This window comes from Alligator sinensis, unplaced genomic scaffold (assembly GCF_000455745.1).
Source record: "Alligator sinensis unplaced genomic scaffold, ASM45574v1 scaffold237_1, whole genome shotgun sequence".
In the NCBI taxonomy this organism is placed as follows: domain Eukaryota; kingdom Metazoa; phylum Chordata; order Crocodylia; family Alligatoridae; genus Alligator; species Alligator sinensis.
Genome location: NW_005841849.1, coordinates 1,080,140 through 1,102,143, shown reverse-complemented (window position 1 = coordinate 1,102,143; position 22,004 = coordinate 1,080,140). Strand labels below are relative to the sequence as shown.

At 44.3% G+C, this 22,004-nt stretch overlaps 2 protein-coding genes across 3 annotated transcripts in view; one reads left to right on the top strand and one right to left on the bottom strand.

Moving 5' to 3' along the window:
* Positions 1-15,098, bottom strand: part of NEU2 (neuraminidase 2) — a 49,875-nt gene extending 34,777 nt beyond the window's left edge. For both annotated transcript variants that reach the window (XM_006015985.3, XM_006015986.3), the window contains exon 1: positions 15,020-15,098. The gene's annotated coding sequence lies outside the window, so the exon portion shown is untranslated. The remainder of the gene's footprint in view (positions 1-15,019) is intronic.
* Positions 1-22,004, top strand: part of NGEF (neuronal guanine nucleotide exchange factor) — an 84,541-nt gene that overhangs the window by 19,011 nt on the left and 43,526 nt on the right. The window contains exons 3-5 of the mRNA XM_006015984.3: positions 11,377-11,648; positions 15,489-15,609; positions 17,973-17,992. Of these exons, the coding sequence (XP_006016046.2) occupies positions 11,377-11,648; positions 15,489-15,609; positions 17,973-17,992 (413 nt within the window). The remainder of the gene's footprint in view (positions 1-11,376; positions 11,649-15,488; positions 15,610-17,972; positions 17,993-22,004) is intronic.

Genomic DNA, 22,004 nt, shown 5'->3' with positions numbered 1-22,004 from the left:
CCCTTGAGGCTTTTTCCAGCCCACTGGCAAAGGAAGTTAAAAGCAATAAAACAAGATAGCTTGATCTAATTACTCTCCCTCAAAAGAAAAACAAACAATTGGTAAAGAGGGTTAATCCATAAAGTTCTGATTCATCCACGAATTCTGAGGCTGTGCAGCCTTTAGTCCTTTCCTTCAGGTCTTCAATGAATAAATGTTTTCTTCCTTCCACTCTCATGGATAAGGCTGTCTGAAAGCTAAGCCTCCCTCTGATGTGTCAAAGGGTGCTTACAGAAGTCACGTTTTTCGTGCAATAAGGCTGCTAAAAGTGCTCTACAGCTGTGTCAACAAATTTTCACAGCTACAGAGCGCTTTTAAAATGGCCAATCACACAAAAAATTAACTGCTGTTAGATCAGTGATTACCTGAAGGGACTCTAGGGCAGAGCATCTTTGGGAACAGGGGGCCTGGCCAGGGCTTGGATCCCCTGCCCCATAACCGTTTTGACAACAGCCTTGGCTGCCATGGTGGAAGTTGGGGCAGAGGGTTGAATGTCTGCCCCATGTGGGCCCAACTTGGCTACCCGTGCTGGGCTCTTTGGGGGTTGCTGGCCTGGGCCCACGAGGTGGGAGGGCTGGAAGTACTCCCCCTGCTCCAGCTCCCAGCAAGGCAGCAACAGCCACTGTCAAGCACTGGGATCGGGGGGGCCCTGCCTCATGAGTTCAGACTGGCACCCCCTGAAGACCCCAGCAGGGGTAGCCAGGCCAAGCCCACATGGCATGGGGGCTCAGAGTACCCCTGCCAGCTCCCAGTGCTTGACAGCAGCTGCTGTGCCAGGAGCTGGAGCTGGGCTGACTCTGAGCCCTCCTGCCACATAGGCTCAGGCTGACCCACCCTGGAAGACCCCAGCAGGGAGCTGGGCCTGGCCTGCATGGCATGGGGGCTTGGAGTCAACCCCCTGCCCCAGTTCCTAGCACTTGACAGTGGCCATGGTCACTGCACTGGGAGCTCAGGTTGGGGGAGTAATCTGAGCCCCCACCTCACTGGCCCAGGCTGGCACCCCTCCAAGACCCCAGCAGGGGTAGCCTGACTGGTGGCTCTGCACAGTTGGTCCCCCGCAACCCTGAGAGAGCCTATCACATGGGGAATCCCCTGGTGGGAGACTGTACTCTCCAGGCAGGGGGCAGAGGAGAAATGGGGCAGCCAGCAATCAGCCAGCCCAAACAATGTGTGTAGTGAGTGTGGGGGTGCACTGGCCAGCTTCCAGTGCAGGTGACAGTGCCCCCTGCCTCCTAGCCTCAGCCAGTGCACGGATGCAACAGCACCCCCTCCCTCCCCAAAAGCACAAAAGTTATAATGCAATGGAAAGTGACTTTGAGCACTCTGTAAGCACCATAGTGACCTAAGCTGACTCACTGAACTGTCTTCTCCCAGATTGTATTAACCACTTCCCAGATCTCTAACTGTATGAGGCTTCTATAGTCTGCCACAGACTCCTTTAACTTAATGCACATGAACAGATTCATTCTGTTGTTTGCTTCTAAAAACAATAAGATAACCACATGCATAACATTTTAACTGTAAAGTTTTGCAGGATATAAGCCTTAGATTTTATTTTTCTAGATTTAGTGTTGTTCATATTCAGATCGCATGAAATATAACTACAAAAGTTCTAGGTTAATAAAAAGATTTCAGTGAAATCAATGGAAATAAACCCACTATGCTTTAAAACAGCAGAGTGGAAATTATTGTTGTACGTGCCCTGTAATTGAGCCTCTACTATTTGTTTTAAAAGGTGACCTGCAAAAGGATAGATAATTTTTTTTTTGTTGCTATTTCTTAGTTGGTCTAATAAAAGGTATCATCTCTGAACCAGGAGTTCTAGAGTTTTGTGTTTCTTTTTGTCTCAGACCAACACAGCTACCAAATACATCCCTGCAAACGACCGAAATTTTGTGCCATTTGCCTCCTTTAGGATTAATTTTAGAAGTTTGAAAGTATGGGGAGGTGAGTGGAGAGAAGACAGGCTGATTTTGTTTCTGTAACACACATTGTTATTAACTTAGTAATGAGAATATTGGAGGATGTGATACTTTTCTAGAGGACTCCACAAAAGAAGAATAGAATGACACTGGTAGAGAATGAAACCTAAATAACTGAGAAAGGAAGGATTTGCAAACAAAACATGTAAAATACGGAAGATTGTTTTAATATCCCTGAAATATGCTTGGGTGGAATGCCTCTTTCCAAAAAAGATTTTTAGGCAGTTCCGTGGACCTCAATAATGACAAATGATGAGTCTCAGCCAAAAATCTGAGATTCTGGTATGTTCTATACTTAGAAATGGAGCCAGCCGAAACTTAGAATTCTATTCAATGGAAAACTGGCCCTTTTCAACGCTTGTTTTTTCTTCTAAATTGACACAAAAAGTCAAAACTTCCACTTAACATTTTCAAACAAAAGTTGGGTTTGGGTTTGGGTCAATCAACATGATCAAATTATATATTTTGTTTAAATTTTAACTTAAATGTATAATTCATAAGGTAACATAAAATATAACATTCCAATTCAAAAAGAAAAAAAAACAAGACTTTTTATTCCAAAACGTGTTTTTCCCCCCTAAAACAAAATATTATCAAAACAGAGTCCCGCATAAAGTCCCATGTGAAACAGACTATAAAAATAATTTGCCCAGCTCTACTGAGGCGTGTGAATGCTGTAGCCTTGTCTATAACTGTTAGGATGCATCAGACAATCTGACAAGGGTTTTCTCTCCCCTGCGACAGCATCTCTTCAAATAGCATCTCTTAATCACAAGGCTATAGGCATATCTGCTATTTTCTGTATCAGCAAATCTCTGCAGAGCATTGCTGGAGGTACCAACCTGTCTCTAATAAAGCAATGAACTACCGTCAATCAATCAATCAATCTTCATTCTCCTTCCAACTCTGGCAGTAACAACTATACAGTTTTGGTGAAATCAAAAAATATAGTCACTATGTTATGCACAACTGCCCTTTTCAGAGAGACCAGATATTTTATCTAAATATCATACTGAATAAAAAGGTTAATAAAGCAACAAACTCTTCAGCAAGCAAACAGTCATGTTACTGCTGCTCCCACACCACCGGAAGGCAGCAGCTACTTCCTACCCACAGGCCTGCCTTGGCTTACTTCGGTTCTCAGAAAACAAGATGTTAGGGCATATTACTTCCTGCACTGAGATAGAGCAAAGACCATGAAAAAGGCAGAGTGCTGACCGCCACGCTGCCCAGAACTCTCATCTCATGAGATCTCCTAAGATAAACACCGTGGATCCTCAGCTTGGAGTGAAATGAGAGAACTGCCAAGAAACCAGGTGTTGCAGGAAGTGGTCTTGGGGATTACTCAGGTGTAACCCTTCCTTTTGTGTCATGGAAAGACTCCACCATGCGATTGAGACCAAAGTGTCCCTGCAAGCAATGGTGTTTCAGAAAACAGATACATTCAAAGCCCTTCCCATTTGCAGTCACTGAAACATGCTCCATTATTTACAAGACATGATGGGAAGGAAGGAATTAGGATTCCCTGATGAGGCTGAGGCTACTTGGTTACTTCATTCTCAACAAGTCTGAATACAACACAGCAGTTACAAAAATGACAACTCCCAGCACCTTGTCTGCCTTGTGTTCCCACTACTGTTGCAGCTATCAGTGACAGAACATAAAATTCCCACATAATGTGGCTGCCATGACCTGGGCTGTCCGGTCTTTCACAGGGGCTGTGTCTACATGAGACGCTGACTGCACAGCAGCTCGTTACTACTGTGCAGCAGTGTCATGTGGCATGAAGTGTGATGTGACGCTACTGCACAGTAGTAACAAGCTGCTGCACATTCAGTGTCACCAAAAAGCCGTTCAGGGATGCTACTGCACAGTAATGCTGGTTACTGCGCAGTTATTTAGTACTTGTATATGCAGTAACAACTGCACGGTCTGTGTCTCATGTACATACGGCCAGGGTAACCCAAACTTCTGAGCAAATGAGTAAATACTCAGCCAGTACTAATATACTTGTGGTACCTTAGGTTTCAGGTCAGAACCAAAGTCCACACAAAAATATCCAGTGGAATATCTGCACAAATAATAACCAGTGCATCTACCATTCCCGTATTCATCAACTGATGCTGGAATCACTATCATTGCTTGTCAATAGCCTCAACATATTTGGCTGGATGTAGCTGATAAAAGAAATTAAGGTTGCAATAAAACCAGTGGCCTTTCAGTTTCCAGGATTGGTCTAATCACGTCCCCTTAGAGCCTGTTAGTGCTGCGTGTTAGGTACCAGCAACTAATTACATAGGACAAAGTTCTTCAGTGTCACCACCTCTACTCCTTCAGAAGCCACTGGAGCTTTCTCTTTCCCACATGTCCATGTGACTGGATCTGTTTAGTTCCAGGAATCTTATCAATTTTTAGAGTTGCTGCCAACTTTTAAAGCTTTGCCTAAACTCCCAAGTTCAGCCAACTCCTGTTCAATCGCATCTTCATTACACAGTAATGCTTCTACCCAAGCATCAAGCGAATTCCTCTCACACAATCCTCTGCATGAGTCACAAGGCATATCTTTAGTACAGCTTTACATACAGCATTTGGCATTTTCACCTCCATCTCCTTTATTTTCTCTAGGTTTCTTTTCTTTTTTTAAAATCAGATTCCTACTCTTCCAGCGCTGGTCCTCTGAGCTAGCATATCTTACAATAAAGTAAACTCAAGTACTGTACTTGAGTGACAAGGCAGCTAGACTGAAATGTGCGGGGCAGTCAAGTTCAGAGCAGCACGTAGGTGATAGTACTATGGGTCATTCCTGGTGTTTTTTAAGAACAGAACCTCAATACTGCTTTTTCAACAATGAATTCCAGTAGTCTAAGACAACTTCTTCCTGTATTCACTAGAGACATTCAAGGAGGTTATGTCCAGGTCCACAAAACTTGCTTGACTCATTCTCTGTCTTTGAACAGCCTTATTGCTACCATAGCAATCTATGGCTATATTTGAACACATTCTCTAACCTCACCTCTTCTTTATAAAAGGAGGAAAATACAATTGCAAAATGAGCATATGGTTCTTTACATTCCAGCAAATGACTTCTCTGAACACCTTCTTAGGAATCAAAAGTACATGTTTAGTATTGGCTTTCTTTTTGAATCCATCTTGGAAACTGCTTTAAAAAACCTAGTTACAGCTACCCAAATGGTTAATTACATGTAAAAATAATCTCTGTGTGATATTCATTTCTGTGCAGGGAACTTTTTTGTTAAGAGCTGTTAGCCTGTCAGTGACTTAATCTTTCAATCTGGACATCATTCATTCCTTAGGTGAAAAAAAAAACCTCTTACAAAAGTAACATCACTCATTTTATTTTTTTCCGAAGCAACATTCAAGTTTAAGCCTATAGCTGCATCTTCGAACAATCTATGTCAGTAAGATTCACTTAATCATGCAGTAGCTCATTCTTTATAAAACATCTTTCTGTAAGCACAATGGAGACATCTGTGTGCTTTCACATTCACCAGGTAACAGAGAGGAATGAGAAGTCACACACAAAAGTACCTCTGTTCAGCATATGTCTCTCTTGAATGCTGGGGAAATTATCCCACTGTGGGTCTTGTGAAGAACTCATCCCACTGCTTATGAAGAAACAGTGCAGTAGTTATTGGTTGATTCGACAATGGTTCCAGCTCTGTACAAGATGCAAGAGAGAGCCAGACACTACCCCCAGTGAGATCACAAACAAGCACAAGAATAGATGCTTGAAACACAGAAGGATGGTGTTTGAGAGGATGTCCTTACTGCAGTGGTTCTCAAAATGTTTAGACCTGAGACACCCTTCATAGACTCAAGGCACCCCTCAATAAACTAGAGGCACCCCTTGTAAAATGCCAGTTCTTAGTTTTCACTTGTTTTTTTTGACTACAGAAAAATAATAGAGCAATTATTCTGCTGCAAAGAACTCAGAAAAAACCCAGCAGCTCAGGATGGTTTTAACACTATGGAGTCCTATTTGAAATCTGTGGGTTTATCATGTGAATCGTGCTTGCATGTCAAACAGTGCTAACACTATGTTTTACCCTGTGGCACTCTAGAAAGGATCTCAAGGTACCTTCGGGTGCCACAGCACACCGGTTGATAATCACTGTCTTACTGATTATCTAGGGACGTCATAGCAAAAGGGTATCTGTAGGGGGCTGAATGAGCAGTGCATAGAAAATGGGAGTTGGGAGAGTGTCCTAGGCTAGATCTTGTTCCTGTTCAGATCAATAGACCAAGTTCAACTGGATTTAATGATTCAACATGAATGCCTCTGTGCTTGGGGAGGGACAAAAGGAGGAAACACAGGAAAATTTAAGGAGGCACCAATAGCATGTTCCTCTTCTTGGCAACACTTCCTTGACTGCAGCTCTTCTTCCTTTCCTATTCTGGTCCTCTGAGCCACACAGACAGATGCTCAGTGAGTCTCTGTGCTACCCAGTTTCTTACATACCCCAAATTAACATGACTGGTATATTTGTCTTTAATGCATTTCCAATGTAAACAGTAGCACTAGAAACAAGTCCAAACCAACCACCAAATCCAAATAGCCCTGGACTCTTGGAATATTTAGCTCAGGTTCCAGATTTTAGGACTTGCCCCTCTCTGTGCAGCGAGCTGAATGCTTCTTCACATCCTGAGCCAAACTCTGCGGCTCAGGTTATGGGGGAAAATGTGAACTCTCTCGTCTCCCAACACTAACAAACTGCTGTCCAGAACAGCCTCAGAAGTCAGATATTAATTATGGACAGCACTGTAGTAGAGGACTTAGCCCCACCTTTGCGGATCACCAGTCCTTCTGCCTCCTTCTGAGTGAACACACAATTGTACCTTTCTGCCTCTTTTCCTTAGCAGCAGTTTGCAAGCAGCTTTTTCTAATACTCCTGCAAGCTTCACTGGACCATAGGAACCGGCATGTGCATAGAAAGTCTCTGTCAGGTGTAAAGAGGATTTAAAGAGACAGGGACAACATTGAGGAGTTAGTTATACATTCAAGAGTCGGAGCCCACCTTTTGGCAAGAGCAGGGCTCACAGCCCCATTGCTCTGATCTAACACACTCCCAAAACAACTGAGGATGTGGAACTACTTGACATGCCAAGTCATCTTTAGCATTTATCCTGGACAGCTTCCTAGAGAAGAGGCATTTTGCTGCTGGAGGGGTTGGTCTGTTAGGCTTTAGAGTCCTGTCATACTCATTACACCAGTCAGTCCCATAGCATAATGCAGAGGTAGCCAACCTGTGGCATCTGTGTCACAAGTGGCATGGGCAGCCTTTGCACATGGCACATGGCACAACAGGGAGGGGATGGGCAGTGCAGCAGCAGATAGGGCAGGAAGCAAAAAGCAGAGCAACACATTGGGCAGGGAGCACAGGGCAGGGAATACAAAGCAGAGAAAGAATTGGGCAGGGAGCACTGAGCAGGAAGCGGAAAGCAGAGCAGGATGGCAGGCAGAGGAATGGGACTGGGATGGCATACCTATCAAAAAGGTTGGCTTTCACTGATCCAAGAAATGCCATGTAGGTTATGGACTTTGTGGGCCTGCATCACAGGAATATCTGATATAAACTAACAATAGGGAAGTGTCAGGCCTCACAAGCCCCTGAGAAAGGTGTCATAGAATCATAGACTTTAAGGGCTGGAAGGGACCACAAAAGATCATCGAGTCCAACCCCTCTGGGCAGGAATACTGCTGAGATCAAACAATCCCAGCAAGGTGTCTTTCCAGTCTCCTGTTGAAGACTTCCAAGGCTGGGGACTGCACCACCCCTTGGGAAGTCTATTCCAGATTCTGGTCACCCTTCATAGATTTCATAGACATTACGGCTGGAAGGGACCTTGAAGATCATCAAATCTAGACCCCTGCCACAGGGGCAGGAAGTCAGCTTAGGGTCAAAGGATCCCAGCAAGATAAGCATCCAAACATTTCTTGAACGAGTCCACAATAGGTGCCTGCACCACTTCTGGAGGGGGTCTATTCCAGGCCTTGGGAGATTGGACAGTAAAGAAGTTTTTCCTTATGTCCAGCCTAAAACAGTCATGGAGGAGTTTATGACTGTTGGTCCTTGTTATCCCTTGGGGCGTTCTGGTAAACAGACGTTCCCCCAGATCCTGATGCACACCCCCTACGTACTTATAGGCAGCCACCAGGTCACTCCTGAGCCTGCACTTTTCCAGGCTGAAGAGTCCCATGGCTCTCGGCCTCTCATCACAAGACCTATTCTCTTGCCCTCTGATCATGTGTGTGGCTCTTCTCTGGATGCTCTCAAGCTTCTCCACATCCTTCTTGAATTGTGGAGCCCAGAATTAAATGCAGTACTCCAGCTGCGGCCTCACCAAGGCCAAGTACAGCAGGAAGATGACATCCTGAGATTTACTTGAGATGCATCTATGGATGCAAGCCAGAGTTTTGTTTGCTTTACCAGCTGTGACTTCACATTGGTGGCTTATGTTCATCTTGTGGTCAATCATGACCCCCAAGTCTCTTTCAGCTGTGGTGCTAGCGAGCATAGCACTGCTGAGTCTATAAGTGTGCTTCAGGTTTTTTTTCCCTGAGGTGGAGTACCTTGCATTTTTCAGTATTGAATGTCATCAGGTTTATATCCACTCACTTACTAAGCTTATCCAAGTCAGCCTGGATAACTAGCCTATCCTCGGGTGTGGACGCTATGCCCCAAAGTTTAGTGTCACTGGCGAACTTGGCCAGTGAGCTTCTGACACCAGTGTCCACATTGTTGATAAAGATGTTAAAGAGAACCCGTCCAAAGACAGAGCCTTGGGGAATGCCACTGGTCACAGAGCACCATAATGATTCACTTCCATCAACTACTACTCTCTGGGTCCGACCTCGGAGCCAATTCCCCAGCCATCAGACTGTGGTGTAGCTGAGGCCACAGTTGGCCAATTTTTCCATAAGGAGATCATGGGACACCAGATCAAAGGCTTTTTTAAAGTCCAGATATATGATGTCAATCTCTTCTCCCTTGTCCAGGTGATATTTCACCTGGTCATAGAAGGAGATGAGATTGGTCAGGCAAGACCTACCCACGACAAACCCATGCTGGCTGTCCCTTAGGATGTTGCCATCAGCCAGCTTATCCAGAAGGGTCCCTTACCATAAAGAAGTTCTTCCTTACATTCAACCTGAAGCCATCCTCTAACAGCTTATGGCCATTGCTCTTTGTCCTCCCCTGGGGCTCCCTAGTGAACAATTTTTCTGCCACCTCCTGATATTCACTCCTTACATACTTATAGACAGCCACCAAGTCCCTCCTCAGTCTTCTCTGCCCCAGGCTGAACAGTCACAGACCCTTTAGTCTTTCCTCATATGATTTGTCCTCCAGGCCCTCAATCATTCTTGTGGCCCTTCTCTGAACCCTTTCAATATTCTTCATGACTTTTTTGAAGTGTGGTGCCCAGAACTGGACATAGTACTCCAGCTGGGGTCTCACCAGTGCTGAGTAGAAAGGGAGAATCAGTTCCTTAGCCCTGCTCACGACACATTGGCTAATGCATCCCAGTATGCTATTAGTTCTGTTGACTATAGCATTGCACTGGTGACCCACATTCATCCGGCAATCAACCAAAACCCTGAGGTCCCTTTCAGCCATTGTGCTGGCCAAGTCATTGTCAATTGCAATACAGAAGAACCTGGAATCTTCTTCCAAAGAAGAGTATACCTCCACTGCTCGGGCCTGTAGGGGGGCTGTTAGGAAAGCTAAGGTGGACATAGAGCTAGGACTAGCGTCCATGATCAAAGATAATAAAAAGTCCTTTTTCAAATATATAGGGAGGATGAAGAAGGCACCGTGAAATGTGGGGCCCCTGCAAGATGCGCTGGGCAATCTGGTGGTCGCGCCAGAGGACAAGGCAGACCTCTTTAACGAAGTCTTCACCTCCGTTTTCTTGTGCAGGGACCGGGACTCCCCCACCGTTGTTCAAGATGGACTCAAGGGGAACGCCTCCAGACCTAAGGTTGAGGAGGACCGGGTTAGAGTGCTTCTGGAGGAGCTGGACGTGTTCAAGTCAGCAGGTCCAGATGCTCTCCACTCCAGGGTGTTGAGGGAGCTAGCAGGGGTTATTGCTGGGCCCTTGGCACGGCTTTACGAGCACCCGTGGTGCTTGGGCCAGGTTCCAGATGATTGGAAGATGACCAATGTGGTCCCCATCTTTAAAAAAGGGAGGAGGGAGGGCCCGGTCAACTATATGCCCATCAGTCTTACCTCAATCCTGGGGAAACTACTTCACAGTTAGGGCGGCCAGGATCTGGAACCAACTTCCAAGGGAAGTGGTGATGGCTCCTACCCTGGGGGTCTTTAAGAAGCGGCTCGATGCCTACCTGGCTGGGGTCATTTGAGCCCAGTTTTCCTCCTGCCCAGGCAGGGGGTCGGACTTGAAGATCTACAAGGTCCCTTCCGACCCTACTTCTATGATTCTACGATTCTATGGATTCTTTGTAGGCGTAGGTTCCTGAACCTCTTGTAAATATGAGGGTTTGTGAACTAAGGCAGGGGGGCGTGAATATATAGCCACAGAAAACAATCATACAGGGCTGAAGAGGTGCACCAGTTTTTTGTTGTGGCTTTTATATCAAAGGGTGCTGCTTCTCAGATCAGCTGAGTGGAGCCCTGATGGCGCACCAGCTGATCATAACAACAGTCCTTTGAAGTAAAAGTAGTGGCCGAGTGGCTCATTCTTAATTTGCAACCAAGCAGGCTGCAAACCATCCTGATATGAAAAATCTCGGTTCTTTCATATTAAAGCAAGTGGTGCCAATTCACTGGATCAATGTAGGGTCTCTTGTATCATGGCAGTAGAGGCCAACCTTTTTGGCAGGCATGCCACAAATTAGCCCCTTACCCTCTCTGAATGTCACTCTGATCTTCTTCCCCTACCCAATCTGCTGGTCTACTTTCTGCTCCCATCTCTGTGCTCCCTGCCCAATCTGCTGCTCTGCTGTTTCCTGACCTTTCTGCTGCTTTGCTCTCCCTGATCCACCATATGCCACACACGGCAGCCACTGATGCCACTTGTGGCACACATCCTGCAGATTGGCCATTCCTGTATCATGGCAAAGTTCTTATATCATGACACCATGTCACTTCATTAAGGGCTGGAAGACATGGGATAGTCTTGTATACTGACAATAGTTTCTCAACAAAATCCAGAATGGGGAAAACTTCATTCTCACAGATGATGGATGCTCTTCAGTTTCTGGATTAACCATAACTTATTCCCCTCCCTTCTACAGCAGAGAGGTCTGATGAAGTTTCCGGAGTTTCTGGTCCTGTGCTGTTCTGTTAACTAAACAATCAACATCTGTTGCCAGGGAGACAGAAGAAATGGAAGAGAGGAAAGGGCACAGCAGGAAAGTAACCAGTGGACTCAGGAAGGGCACTTCTCAGCATACAATGTCGCCATCCGGCTTGGTTTCCAAAGGCGATGAGAAGTCAGAGAGTCCTAACCATGCAACTCAGATGGAGCAGCCGAAATACTATGTTGCAATTCAAAGAAATTCCAGGTACTATCGGTCCATGAGGCTACCAAGCAGAGAGAAAAGGAGGAATACAAGAGAGGCAGTGAATGCTGTGAATGTTTCAGGTGAGTACCAGACCCAAAATTCTCACTCTTTTTTTTTTTTTTTTTTTTTGACTGTGTTTAGTAGTGATGGGAAGGGAGCTCGGGTGGATCCACACTTACAGAAGTGGAGATTCCCATCTCTCACTTCACACAGCTCTAAGCCTCAGCCCCTGCCCTTCTGCCACAGCTGGTGTTTCAATGCCAGACAGACTAGTATTCACATTGGACCTGCAAAACACGTTTTGCTGTAGAGAACCAGGAGAGGCTCAGGAGCTAGGCTCTACCCCTTTCTCAGGGAAAATCACTTTAAGCAGGGAAAACCAAGTGGCAGACAAGAAGGGAGCCAACCCCCAGCAACATATGAAGACAGACAGAAAAATGGGATTTCTACAAAGAAGGTCTGTGCAGCACCCTCAGAAAATAAACAGAAAAAGTGGGAAGGCAACGTGCCCAGGAACACCACCTCCAGCAAACAGACTGCACAGTTATGGGTGGGATCAAACCTCTTTGAAATGACAGGGTGCTACTCCGACCCTTCATCTAAACTGCCATTAAATCTCCTGCATACAGTCAGGAAGCTGAGATAATGCAAGCAGTGTCCAAAACACACAGATATGTGGCAGACTTGAGTAAAAGCTGAATCATATGGCCCAAGGTGTTTCCCTAGGTACTTTCAGAGCAAACACAAGGCTTGTCTATGCAGTGTCAGTAGCTGGTCTTGTGGAGAATGGGACTGAGCATGCCCAGCCAACACCCATTGACTTACTCCAAACTGGAAGTTCACCCCTGAAATGACTCTGGGCCTGTTTCCAGTTCTTGCTTTCAAACCCTTGGGTTCTTGTGGGTTCAAAAGTAGACACTGGGGACAAGTCCAGAGCTGCCTCACAGTGAATTTACATCTAGGGAGAGCATTGACTGTTTTGGGTGGGTGAAACATGCTCCCTCCATAAGACACACCACTGACGTGGTGCAGACAAACCCACGGAGGCTCAGGAATTGATTAGAGTGGAACTGAGTGTACCTGGTGATGTCCAAGAGGGAAGCAGGACAGCGATCAGAGAAGCTGAGAAAGAATGCTGCAAGGAAGTACCAATACTGATGCTGGTCCTAGTAAGAAGCTGAGAGAGAGCTTTTCAGTCAAATGTTCAATGAGAGAAAGTTGGAGCTGTGAGCAAAGAAACCATTGCCTCCTCGATTCCTTCTGTGCCCAGGGAAGTAGGACTTTGTCTGTTCTTTGGAATGTAACAGGATTGCAGAGATCCCCAACCCAAGCATCACTCTCCTCTAAACAGAACAAAACCTGCAGGGTCCAGAAGCGGGCAAGTTGCTTGGGTCACAAAAGGGCAGCAATATTCTAAGTGTCAGTGTGAAAAAAATCACTGAAGATGACTATTGTATCACCCAACAGAGAGGCACATTGCCCATCCCTAGCAAACAGCCTGGGTTTCCCTTGATGGCATGAGGATCAAACACTTCCCCCAAAAGAGGCCTGGGGGATTCTTCCAAGAAAAAGGGTCTTCTGCTCTGCCAGCCAAGGGAGCCATGTTATCCCCTGAGCAAAGGAGCTGATTCTGTCCAGTAAGATGTATGCAAAAGAAGATCCTTCCCTTCTCTGAGTGTCCAAGCAGGCAGCACAAGAGCAGGGAGCATCTGCTTAATATGCTTCTACTGTTGTCAATGAGGTCTGTGGACTAATTGAGCATTCTGCATGCCAAGGCAGACCTCTACTCCACCCCAGCAGTGCAGCAGCAGGACTGGCTCAGAGCAGTTCCCTCTGCCTCTCCTGCTTACCGACAGCGTCACTGCAGCAGGACTGGCACAGAAGACATTCTTCTCTGCATGCCCATGGCATCACTGCACCAGGATCACTGTATAAGGAAGGCATTCTCTCCTGTGTAGCCACAACATCTCTGCAGCATAGTCAGCTTAGAGAGAGGCCTCTCTCCTACAAGCCTACACCTTTTCTGCACTTGGACCATGGCATGAGGCAGCATCTCTCCTGTTTAGCCAGTGTCACTGCAGGGGAATCACATAAGAGCAATGCTTCTCTCTGACATGCTTACAACGGCACCAGTGCAACCTGCCCTGCTCGGAGCAATGCTTCTTTGTATGCCTTTCCAGTCATTCCATTGCTAAAGCAGGACCCTCTTGGAACAGACATTCCTCCTGCACATCTGCAGCCATCCAGCAGGATCTGTTCAGAGCAATATTTCTCTCTTCCAATCAACATAACAGGACTTACTAGGAGAAATACATCTCTCTGCTGGGTCATGTGCTGACTGGGAGCTGCGCGCAAAGAAACAAATCCAGCTTTGAACTGTAGCTTTTTCAGTAGGCTGGATGGCATAAACAGCTCTCCTGATTTTTCCCCTCAGAAACACAAATATCATTCACTCACGCTTTCTCAGAAACTGGACAGCATAAGCTTTTATACAAGCCTCAGCCTCATATAACAGGAACCTCTTCTCACAGCATTTGCTCAAGCACATGGACACAAGGGATGGGTGAGCTCTTTTATATTAATTTGTTACCCCCTTTGAATCGGAGTCCAAAAGTCTGACTCAATATCAGACATTAATGTGTTCACCTTCTACCTAGGAGACACTGAAAAAATGGGAGAGGAGAAAGGAATTAACCCCCTCCCCTCCTAGAATCCAGTAAATAAGTAGGATGGAATATATGGTGGGGAGAAATTAAGAAGTGAGAGCAGGGGGTGGGGAGGTGAGAAAAGTGAATCTAAAGGAAACTAAACCTAACAGAGGCAGAGGCTTACATTTTGGCATTTGTGCCAGCCTGCCTTTTGGGTGTATCTGAAAAGTCTAAGACATATCAGGCACCTTGTTATCTAGAATCAGAGTTATTTTTGCAAGCAATCTCCTTTAGCAAGGGAGAAAATGGTTAAGTTAGAGGAAAGCGTTAGGAGACAGAGAAGCAGTTTTGTGAAATTTCTCCTGCCCTGCTCCTTCCCCATCACCTTCCACTCTCCGTAAACTATATATCACAGATGTACAAAAACTTGCAGTTCAGACAACCCTCTAATGGTGAATCAGTAGCATTGTCTAAGAGGGTGTATTGGAAATGCACTTCATATAGAGAGGCCAGGTCTGCACTCACTGGTGTCGGAGACATATTGCCATTGATATAAAGTAGAAGCAAAATTACTTCGTAAAAGAAAACAACAATGGTGTTCATCTTCAGGCTTCAAATAACAACAGACTTAATTTTGAAAGTGGGATGAGTCCTTCTCTGCCCTTCCCTGTTAAAGTATTTTGTGATGAGCCTGGGACCTAACAGAGTTTCTACCGCAGCTTTGGTTCCCTAAGAATGACTTTCTGGTTTGCTTGAAAGAAAGGGGAAAAGAATTAAAGGTAAAGTTCCTTCCCAAAACTTACTTTCATTTTTCTTGCAATAAAGTGGACTTCTCTGTGGCAGGAAACAGACAGCTGCTGAAGTCCTGGCATGGGAAAACAGGTATCAGGACACTAACTCCACCCAGCTCTTCTCTGTAAATAGTGGTGTTGAAAGTCACTGGCTCCTGGAGATAATTTTTTTTGGGTAGAAGCCTATTGTACACACACACACAAAGGATGATGCAAGCCTACACACATATTTTCATTTGATTGTACATGCAGTTGAAGAAAATGAATGTGTAAAGACTTGCCCTAAGAGTAGACACGTGAGCTTTACAACTTCTTGTTTGAAAATTTACCTCTCAGGAGTCAAAGTGCAGCCTAATGACTGCAAACCACTGTTTCTCCCATCCCCTTCCATTTAAACACATTATTGCTTATTGTAGAAATAACAAAAATCATTAAGAAAAGGGCTGATTTACTAACTTGTCAGCTGTCTCTTGTGCCACAGGTTCACTCAAAAATGGAGACTCCAGAAGTGAGCTTGTGAATGTGGATGGGTTCTCTCATGAGGCATCCCCACTATCAGTAAAGCCTGATATGACAGCATCAGAAGAACAATGGATCCAAAGGTAAGGAGGAGCTACCAGAATTATCAGGCAGCAAGGATACTGTTTTGGAAGGAGGGCAGGGACAATTTTATCTACCAATTCATGTCATCTCACCTTACTCAGCTGTACTAGTTTAATCTTTTTATATATATATATATATATATATATTACAGTAGCTAATGCTTTGGGATAAAGGTTTTATGAGGCATAAAGGAGTTTGGAAGCAAGGGATGAATGACAAGAGGGTGGGGGAGGGGAAGTTGGCAAGACAATTTTTAAGTTCTTCAGCTTTGTTTACAGGTCATATAGCTTTCAAGAGTTGACTGGTGGTATAAAGTTGTCCACTTTTCCCTAAATTCCTCACTTACCCAGGCTGCATAAAGGTCTTGGTCCTATAAATCTTTGCTCAGTGCCCTGCAGGGAGTTGATGGCTGGTGGAATCCACAGCAACAGTGAACAGTAGCCAGGCTTGGGCAAAAGCAATGTTGAAGAATAGTTGTAAGTTTAGAGTGGAAATCCCTGCACCCTCTGAGCCCACTCCCTTACTCTCAAGATTTGTGCTCTGTATGGAAAAAAAGGAAGTGAGCTGTGGGCCTGTCTGAGAAAAGAGACTTAAGTGTGGTCGTCAGCATGCAAATGAGGAGCATAGCTACCCACACTCCTGCTTTGCACCCGTTTCATTGCTAGATAGAAAAAAAGAGGAAGCTGTGGAGCAAACCTGCTCCCCTTCACACAGGATCAGGATCTTCTTTGCTTCCCACCCTGCTCATCATCATCTTTTGTGTAAATGAATACAGAGTAATACTCCATACCTGTGCCATAGAGGATCAAGCCCTAAGTGACAAACACCTGCCATTTGTACAAGGATGAGGTATGACACATCTTGTGGTTACCAAACCCCATGAAAGATCTCTTTTGATACCCTTGCCCAGGAGGACAATGCTAACAGAGAATCTTGACTACAAAACATAGCTAATTATTTACATACAGGAATTATCCTGGCTGGAATTGATAGCCCTTTTTGCATTAAACCGAGCACATAAAATCAGACAGCAGCAGTCTGCTGAAGTGTTAAACCCATCTGTCTTCCTCTCCTGGCATAATCACTGCTGTCAGCCTCTGACATCCTGACATTGCCAGTTAGGCAGCTACAAAACGTGCAAATTCTGATGCAAGCTCTGGAGTCAAGAACAATGAGCCACTGCTATGAGCCAGGTTTATTTCACATGATGCAGCTTGTACAGCTTGACAGGTCAGTGCAGGTTACAGATCACGTGTCTGCAGAAAGAAGGCAGTGTGATTCTACTGAGGTAGGATCATATCTACTGTAAATTGGCAGAATTGACAAAAAATGGGACCCACATTTTAGCTAAAACTCAGACCCTCTCTGTAGCCCCTCTTCTGTAAAAATCACTCTCCTGCCCATTAAATAAGCATGCTCCTATGCAGATAGATGTACACAATTTGTACATAATCCAGAGAAGTGCTGAACATCTTGCATCTAATCTCTGCAAAAAAAGCTTGCTGGCACTTGGCAGCTAGAGCTGCAGGTCTAGGTAAAGAAAAGCAGTGGCACATCTGTGTGCAACAGGGGAGCAGCCCCACTTGAAGCAATGACCTAGCCCCATATGGTGCATCTCAAGATGCATTACTCAGTGTCTAGCAGCAGCCAGATAATGTGTGCTGCTTTCTTTACATTTTGAGTAGTGACTCCCTCTCCAAAAGCATTGAGACTGGACAAGTACAAAGAAAAGGGAAAAGAAACTAGATGTGGAATTTCCCATGGTCATAGCTCACCACAAGGTCACCAATATGCAGAGAGTCTTTTCTTTCTGCACACTGGATATGAAGCCTCCACTTTAGAGAGCAAAGATCATCTGAAGTCATGAATTATGTTTGTTGGACTTCAGCCAAGAAAACTGTCAAAGGCCCTGCTGTAACTAATAGTCACCTTCCTCTGAAAGGTAGACTACCATCAGCTCACTTAAGTATGCATGTGCATGCACACACGCACAATAAAAGAATACATGTTTTAGAGTAGTAGGGTGTAAAAAGCTTTTCTGGAATGAATTTGGGTTGGCCACATGACTCATGAATAGCTAAGGCAGATTATCTCAAACATATGTTGATCAAACTTTTTTCCAGCACACAATCCTGAAGTCTGTATGCATCACATGCTTTACAATTTACTACTGTTTTAGACAGTTTCAAAATAAATTTATTTTTCTATCCTTCCTTCTGTACAGCCTTGGCACCTAGCAAGGCTAATTACAGAGTATTTTCTGGGAAGGGAAAATTTTAATTCATAAATTGAAAATATATCTCTGAGAATAGCTTTTCTGGACATTAAGACGCTATTACGTTTAAAGTCCTATATTTCACAGATTGACAGAGTTAGAAGCAAGTAAGTTCTGTGTCCCAACTGGGCTATCCTATGTTTTTAAAAAACTGAAACAGAAAGAAACCCAGAAATTCCATGCAATATCACATGATGGACACCCACATTAGTCATAAGCAGAGTTGGAATTATAAAGACTTCTGTCACTTAGCCTGTGTGTTAGCAATTGTAGGTTGTCATCTCCATGTGGATCAGCACTAGAAGGAGACATAACTATTGCCGTGGGTTTTAAAAATATTTGCTGAAAACAGAGGAATGGTGAGATGCCAGGATCTTGGATTTCATTCCAGACTCTGGGGTTGTGGGAGCTCTAGTGGATATGGACTCTTCTACACATCCCCTCTACACTCAATTCCTTTGGCTTTATCTTTTCAAACTTGTTCCTGTCCTTGTCCTGTCTCCTTTCTCTCCTGGCTCCTTGTCCTATTCTCCAGACCTACCTACTCCTAATTTCTATTCCTGAGACTTCTCTTCTGAGTCCTGACCTCCTTGTCCAAATTTGTCTCTGCCCCTTCCTCTGGCTTCTAGCCTCGGTTTCGCACCCTTGTTGTCTCCCACTCCTGACTCTCTCTCCAGACTCCATGTCTCACATAGTGTCCCCTCTCTTCCCCAAGTCTCTGTTCAGCTCCTCCACCAATCGCAGTTTCCTCCCAAACTACTGGCTGCTAGTGTCCCTTCCTATCATTCCTGAGTCCCAGCACCTGTGTCCTTTTCCAGCTCGCACCAGTCCCAGTCTTGGTCTCCTCTCCCAGGTCTCTGTCCCTTGCGGGCCAAAAACCCCCTAAAATTAGGGATTGGGAAGTTCCACGTGTCTCACACTAGGAAGCCAAACCGCAAGAGTGAAAATTGTACACAGATGGTGATTAGCAAGGTGGAAAAAACACCCCCGATGCCTAAATTCCTTTGGAAAAAAAACCTTATATAAGCTGATGTAGTATCAAAAATACTCCACAAAAATATGAAAAATTATACTTGAACGATTCATCATAGAAAACACTGCTCAGACAACATAACGTAACCAGACTGACAAACTTTAACTAGTGTTTTGCTAGGTACAGCATTATAACTGACTCCATATTTCTCCTGCAATTCAATTAGCTTGGATTAAACCATCTACCATTGGCCTCAGCTTTTAGAAGGTCACTGGGATATTTTCATGAAGATTTGCTGGATTAATATAAGCTACTTGATACAAGTACAAATAACACACTTCCCCCCGTTCTTCAGCAAACCAAGGAATGCCAATTAATCTTTTCCAAGCTTTCTAATCAAATTTGCCTTTGAGCTTGGAATATGCATGAGACAGCTTAAACTGATGAGGTAACTTCTGAAAAAAAATTAGCACTTAAAAGTACAGACATAGAATAAAAATCCCTCTACCAGTCATAACTATACCATTGCAATAAACACTTCAGAAACTCCAGTAAAATATCACATTTTAATACATGGACTAGACCAGCTAAAATTTAAAATCTCTTACAAGAGCAGTATGCTAAAGCTTAGAACATTTTGCTACTGTTCTACCCCCCACTTCCTTTGCAGAATACACACATGCCCACACTGCCTCTCCTTAATACACAGGCATGCTGAGTATTGTAATCAAGACCTTGAAAGACCATTTAAAAAAGGGAAGAGACGCATATGAATGATTCCTGGTGTCTGTGTACTTTGGAGCACCTCAGAATCCCTAAGGAGGAACTACGTTTTTTATTGTTAAACTTTGGTTCGCAGTCTTCAAGAAGTTGGGTGCTGCCTCTGGACAACAGTGGGAGCAGAAAGCACCCAGTACCCCCTAAAACTTGCTTGTGAGCTTGTAGGATTAACAATTCGTTATAAAGTACAGATGATGCCAGTTGCCAGATTCTCTGACAAGGATTTTTTTTAAACATCAAAATGGATTTTCATTAGAAAATGCTGATTTGTCATCATAGGAATGAATGTATGTTTTGAAGAAACTATCATTGCAAAAGGTTTTCCAGATCCAGGGTGCAAAGTTCTTGTCAACATATATATATACACACACACATATACATATATACATACACACGCTCAAAACTAAGAACTTTCAAGGTTTTTCATGAAAAATGAGAAAACAACCTGCCCCTTTAAAACCCTGGTGGTAGAGCACTTGCTTGGGCATGGAGGAATCCAGTGTTGTCATATGATGCCCTGCCTGCTAAGGTGAGAGAGAGAGAGAGAGAGAGAGAGAGAGGGAGAGAGAGAGAGAGAGAGTGTCTGCACGTGCGCGCGCACAAGAAATAGGCTCTTACCTCAGCAGGCAGGGCATTATATTCTGCATCCCAAGCAAGTGCCCTACCACCAGGGTCTTAAAGGGGTTGGTTGTTCTCTCTCTCATTTTTCATGAAAAACCTTGGAAGTTCTTAGTTTTTTTTTGCTGTAGACTGCAAAACTTTCTGAAATCTTGAAAATGTTCACAGTCTTGTATTTCATATAACCTTATATGAAATACAAGTAAATGATGTTAAACTTGGGGAAAAAGAAAGGGTAACATTTTTTAGAGATTGAATTGAGAAATAGAAAAAAAAATCTTCCTAGTATAAAAAAGAAGAGTCAGTGACCGCGTCTACACAAGACACTGCACAGTTGTTTATACAAGTACTAGATGACTATGCAGTAAACTGAGTTACTGCGCAGTAGTGCCGACGAACATATTTTTCATGATGGTACTGCACAGTAGCCTAATGCTACTGTCAAGTCACGGTTGTTGCCATGTGATGTTACTGCGCAGTAGTACTGGGCTACTGCACAATCAGCGTCTCATGTAGATGTGGCCTGTTAGTACTAAATAGTGGAACAGATTCATATAGGATGAAAATGTAGGCTTTTCCTTATCACAGTAGTGACCTCGCATGGTCACGGAGGGCTTTCCATTGTGAACGTTGTTCTCATTTCTTCATAGCACCAATTACATTTTCTTGCGGCGGACATTTTTTATGCTTTCATCTCAGTCCAAAGCTGAATTTATTTTGGAAAGTCTTAAGGAAAAAAACAGACAGTTTGGATTAAATAACAGGCAGATAAGGGATTTACATTTTTTTTTCTATTTTTGAATGTTTTTTCACACCCATAACCCAAAATGCTTACTTTTAAAAGAAGTTCAGATTTGTCAACAGAATTAACCCTTGAGAGTGAAGCAATGTGATACAGTAAAAAGGGCATCACATTGACATCCAGGATGTCTGGGGTCTATTACTGACTCTGCCACTTTCTTGCTCAGTGATTCTGAATAAATCACAGTATACTGTTTGGTGACTCACTTCCTCCATCTGCAAAATGGGGATAATACTACTTTCCAAACTTTGTGCAACGTTTTCAGACTGACAGATAGAAAAATCTCATTTAAGGACTAATTATTAACATATCTGGTTAACAGTTGGCACAAAAAAAGTTATTGAATTTACAATTCATTAACCTTTTTACATGCATCAGCTCTTTCTGAAAGACTTATCTGAATAGGTGTACACAGAAGATATCCCTAGAGGGCTGCACATTTCCAGTAAATGCCTTTGCATGTCTTTGCTACACTAGTGTTGGATATGCAGTTAGCAAGAAATCCTTCCGCAACACCACCTCTCCCCAGCGTGGGGTGGATAGATAGCATGGATTATTAAACTGTTCACAACAGTAATTATCCTCTGTTGAAGTGCCAGACTCTGACTTTTGCAGTTACCAGCCCTTCTCAATACCTTCTCAGAGAGCTGCTGCCAAGCTTTTAGGCTTTTTTTTCCCCAGCAATCAGAGCCCCTTTCCTTCTCAAATGCTCTCCACCACTTTCCCCCTTTCACACCCCCTCTGCCCATCCTCCTAATTGTGTATATCTCAGAGCCCCTCTGGGAAACACCTGAGCACCTGGCCTTCAAACCATTTGTCCTGACCCCTGTCCAGCGGTGACTCTCCTCACTCTTCCATGCCTACAAGTGGCAAAACAACTTCCAATTCTTGCACCTCTCAGTGACAACCTGCTAACCCCCCCCCCACAACCTCCCTATGCCTAACA